The sequence below is a fragment of the Silene latifolia genome, chromosome 10 (assembly GCF_048544455.1).
Source record: "Silene latifolia isolate original U9 population chromosome 10, ASM4854445v1, whole genome shotgun sequence".
Classification (NCBI taxonomy): domain Eukaryota; kingdom Viridiplantae; phylum Streptophyta; class Magnoliopsida; order Caryophyllales; family Caryophyllaceae; genus Silene; species Silene latifolia.
Window position 1 is genome coordinate 136,387,089 of NC_133535.1, and position 4,868 is coordinate 136,391,956.

Sequence of the window (4,868 nt, forward strand, 5' to 3'; positions counted from 1 at the left end):
TAATGCAAATAGCAACTCAAACGGTTTAGGTTCAATTAGCCCACACTAAATTAACAATTACACAATGCAGTTATCATAATTTGTAATCTTTCAAAATCCCACGTATCAAAAATATACAATAAAAAATGACTCCGTTGTTAAACAGATTGTGTTAATCACGTTAGTATTAGATCCATAAAACAAAGCCAAACTTAAAGACTACGTAAATATTTTTCTCAAGTGAAAATTACAACAATAAAACAAACTAAAGCAAACGAAGGCTTGATGGTGTAGGACGGAAGATTGGCCACGAGCGTTAGTATCATCTTCATCAGCATGGAAGACCTCTAAATACCATCGATACATAAAAGCCAAGGAGTGTTAATAACCCTGACGTTTGGTGAAAAAAAAGTAATAACCCAGACTTTCGGTTAAAAAAAAAAGATTTCAATTCTTCCAACTTATATGAGATGTAGATCTCTTCTTATTGAGAAATACTATAGATATTTTGATATGGTGTTGCAAGGGAATGGCATCGCACCGACTACCGCCCACGACAATAATACAACAGGGCTTAATTGGCCAAAGCCAGATAACCGTAATTTACAAGAGAAGAACTTACAAGAAACATTGGGGTACAACATACTGAGTACTTTACATCATATAATCATTAACATTATTCTAGATGCATTGATTTCCAAACTGCTTTGGTTGTTCATCTTCATGTCCGATGGCATTACTCAACTGGGCACAGTTGGGAGTAGGCTGGAATGTGGTCTGCTACCCATCGATTTCCAGATTATGTGTTCAAGTTTAGAGCACAATTGCTTATAGAACTGTTGTGAAGACCCATAAGACGAGCTTAGAGCTGGAATAAACGTGAATATGAACTAATTAGCACGTAAAGCATACTAAATTTAGTAAAAATATTGGATAAATGAAAGAGGATTAAATGATACTCGTACTATAGTCAGCATGACAACATAAATAGGTTAACATGGTAAAAGGATGACCTAAAATTAGAAATTGCAAGAGTGATGGGAAAATGATGACTAAGACCATAGTACCTCAAAATGCTCCCGCTCCCATTACCCTTACAATAAGTCTACCATAACCCAATAAATTGCTATGTACTTGAGCTATATACATGCAGTGCGAGACTCTGGTCTAGAGATTCAAATATTAAGATGGATACCTTGTAATTACGAGTATGAACCTTAAGACACATTGATTCAGCAACATCTTTAATCGTCGAAATAATGGCACTTGGTGATTCCCGAACAACAAAGCGAGTTTGCCTTTTCACATAATCTTAATAAATAGGGAATAATTATTTTAACATTATATCTTTAGGCTATAGAAACAGAAAGTGCAGGAACATAAGATGAATAAAACTAATTAGAAAATGCTCAGGCATGCCAGTATGCCACCACACAATTGCTTGTGATTTTCAACAGGGCTGAGGTCTTCCACTAAGCCTAGGCTAGTGTTAGAATTAGTCCTATAAGAAATGAGAATAGTTTTGTCAGGCAAAAGACAGAACATACCTGGCATCTGTCGAATAAAGCTGATAGATTAAGACCTTGAGATAAAGTCATCATCTTAAATGCATTCATAACTAAGGGACCCCTGTCAAGATTCCTAGCTTGCTCACTTACATATTGGTCCTGCAAAATAAATCTTTAAGCTTACAGGTACACCAACGCCGTAGGCAACTAATTGACGACTACGACCGAGCACTAGCAAACATTTATACACTAAATCAGAATACTAGGAGAATAGACGGCCTAAGAAGTGCTGATAATCTTGAAACTAGGAATTATAAAATAAGGGGAAGAACCCGACCTCAATGTCATCGAAGACAACACGAACGTCATCTAGGTTTACTTGTTCTTCTATACCTTGTTGAACAGGAATGTAATTAACCCGAAACCAGAGGTCACTTCTAATCCCTTCAATGGTTATACGCTGCATTAACAAAGGAACAAATTTGCGATGATGAAGAACAGTCACATAACAAGCCATTTCCTTTTTAGATATAGTTTTTCACATTGCTTAACAGAGAACAATGCCTGAATCAATTAAAAGCTGTGTTGCTTCGGAACTCCACTTTGGTCACATGTCGCGTGTGAGACAGTTCGACACTTCAATTTAGTCCAAAAAATTGAAAACTTGCCGGAAAATAACCGTATCTGATACTCCGACACCGTTTTGTGTCAGACACTTGCAGCCGAGTTAGAGTAAAACGGATTAAAAGAATGATCCATGATTGTTACACACTTACAATTAAACATCGAGAAACAAGAGAAAACCATATACTGCAACCCTCCTCAAATTGTCATCTGAATAATTCCGTTTTAATTTTTAGTGTATAAAAAAAATGCCTATTCACTAAATCTTATTTTCTTATTCTCATAGTACACGTTCAATAAGGTAAAATCCTATCGTCAATATTTCTCAAAAACAACTACACTGTATGACATACTGGGTGGGACTGTGGGATAGAGCCCATAAAAGGCGTGTTTTACTTCCAGCAAAACAACGACTATAAACTTACTGATTTGTGATTAGGATCAAGTATCTTATCAATCAATGACTTCGCGCCCGGTGAGAACCAAAATGGGCAAGAGAACGTCGCAGAATTAATCTGCAAATACAGAACAAGAACTTAGTAAACAAACAGCAACTTCCACAAGTATATAATATTCGATACGCACGATACACAACGGTATCACTTCATAGTTCCCACTTGCTTCAAATATTAAATATTCTTTATAGGAACAAGGGCAATTAGCGAATGCATTAAACATCACAAAAAATGAAAAATTTATGTCCAAGTATATTAGCTACATTGAAGTAGTGAACAACAGAGTTCTATGACTCTGGAAAGGCGGAAAAGACATTACACAAAAATCTACACACACATTTAGTCATAACATAATATCGAGAAATGTGTGCGTACGCGATATGCTGCTCTTATACAGAATAAAAGATTTATACTCCCATAATCTCCCCCACAAAATAAACAGTGTTCCTCATAAAGACTACAATCCGCACAACTTAAAAAGCTAAATATCATCAAATAATGGACAACCAGGTGAAAGGAACAAAAGACCAATGGGACAGGTGAATACAATCCTCCGATTTGGTGGAGGAAGCACCATAAGATGAGAGGTGATACATCACAGTATTTCAGTTTTCCATACACAAAAGACGCCAATGGGGGTCATTTCTAAACTTTCAATGCTGTCCCAAAAAATAGAATCCTGATACTGATCGTTTATGAGCCGCCAGTGGAATGCTCATACACAGTTCTTGGCTCTATGCATCGACTTTTTTTCATTATGATGCACCAGGACTGACTTATTATAAAGACAATCTAACTAGATGAGTGGGAAAACGGTTGGTAGTAAATTAGGCGAGCTCAATTACTCTGCTTCCTTAATGAGCCAAAGCCCTCTAAAGTAGAAAAGATTTGGACGGAAAGGCTCTGCTCCTTTTTTCCTCAACTTCCTCTCTCATGCATTCTATTAGTCTTCTTGGTTTAAAAGATTTCAATTCTTCCAACTTATATGAGATGTAGATCACTTATTATTGAGAAACACTAGACACATTTAGATATGGTCTTGCAAGGAAATGCCACCACACCAACTACCGCCCACAGTATTTTATGATATTTACAAAGTTACGCCACAACAGCTGGTATGTAACAATAAAACACAACTCAATGGGTCAAAGCCGGATAACCGTAATTTACAAGAGAAGAACTTACAAGAAACATTGGGGTACAACATACTGAGTACTTACAGCATACAATCATTGACAATATTCAAGATGAATTGAGTTCCAAACTACTTTGGTTGTTCATCTTCATGTCTGATGGCATTACTCAACTGGTTACAGTTGGGAGTAGGCTGAAATGTGGTCTGCTACCAGTCGATTTCCAGATTATGTGTTCAAGTTTAGAGCACAATTGCTTATAGAACTGTTGTGAAGACCCATAAGATGAGCTTAGAGGTGGAATAAACGTGAATATGAACTAATTAGCACGTAAAACATGCTAAATTTAGTAAAAATATTGTTTTCATGGTAGAACAACTCCATTTTTTCAGTTCAGATGAAGTCAAAGGCTCAATGCTCTTTTGTTTTGCATTAAAGATTAACTCGTTAAATTGGTTGAGCATCTTATTAATTGTGATATAGTAGTCATTCAATTCACAACTAAATTTCCATCATTGTGCAGCAGGATAGCTTAAAGGGGACGGACGGGTGTTCAAAAATGGCCTATATCGCAGAAGGAATACAGAATAATTGCAATAGGAAAGAGAAAGTGGCATATTCTAACCATATGGTATTCAGGAGTGTCACCAGCAGCTTTCCTAACATCCACCATGAAGGGTGATGCTGGAACTTCATAGACCTATAACCAACCATTGCGGAATGAATGCTTGAAATACCAATCATATGTCCAAGAAGAGACTCACCAGAGTCACGAGACTCACCAGAGTCACGAGACTCACCAGAGTCACCACACAGCCACAAAAAAAAGGTATATACACTACTACAAAATGAGTCTATTGCAACCTTTTGCATGCAACACTTACTTTTTTTGTTGCAATTTATAGTAGAGATATTAACTAAACAACACTTATCACAAAAATGTTGCATATACCCCTGTAATGCAACATTTTTGTAAAATTGTTGCATTTTACCACTATATATAGCAACATTATTTTGTAAGGGTTGCATTTAGTGGATGTACTAGCAACACTTTCATAATAATTTGCAATGAGTATTTAATTGAACTCATTAGACTCAATAATTTCTAGCACAATTTTCTTATGAAAATAATAATAGTCGGGTGAAAAAGTTTGGCGGGATCATACTCC

General features: G+C 36.3%; 1 protein-coding gene across 1 annotated transcript; it reads right to left on the reverse strand.

The window, feature by feature from the left end:
• Positions 1–434: 434 nt before the first annotated feature.
• LOC141609217 (CBL-interacting serine/threonine-protein kinase 24-like) lies at positions 435–2,391 on the reverse strand. Its single transcript, XM_074428363.1, has 3 exons — positions 1,825–2,391; positions 1,527–1,646; positions 435–847 (listed from the first exon to the last, which is right to left on the reverse strand). Exons 1-3 carry the CDS (start codon positions 2,002–2,004, stop codon positions 842–844), a joined length of 306 nt encoding a protein of 101 aa, XP_074284464.1. The 5' UTR covers positions 2,005–2,391; the 3' UTR covers positions 435–841.
• Positions 2,392–4,868: the final 2,477 nt, after the last annotated feature.

What these genes read in the sequence shown, in the direction of transcription:
- LOC141609217 (XM_074428363.1), bottom strand. Translation starts at nt 2,004, where the DNA reads ATGGCTTGTTATGTGACTGTTCTTCATCATCGCAAATTTGTTCCTTTG. An exon ending in TTGTCTTCGATGACATTGAG is followed by an intron (nt 1,647 to 1,824) that starts GTCGGGTTCTTC and finishes TTTATTTTGCAG; the next exon opens with GACCAATATGTAAGTGAGCA.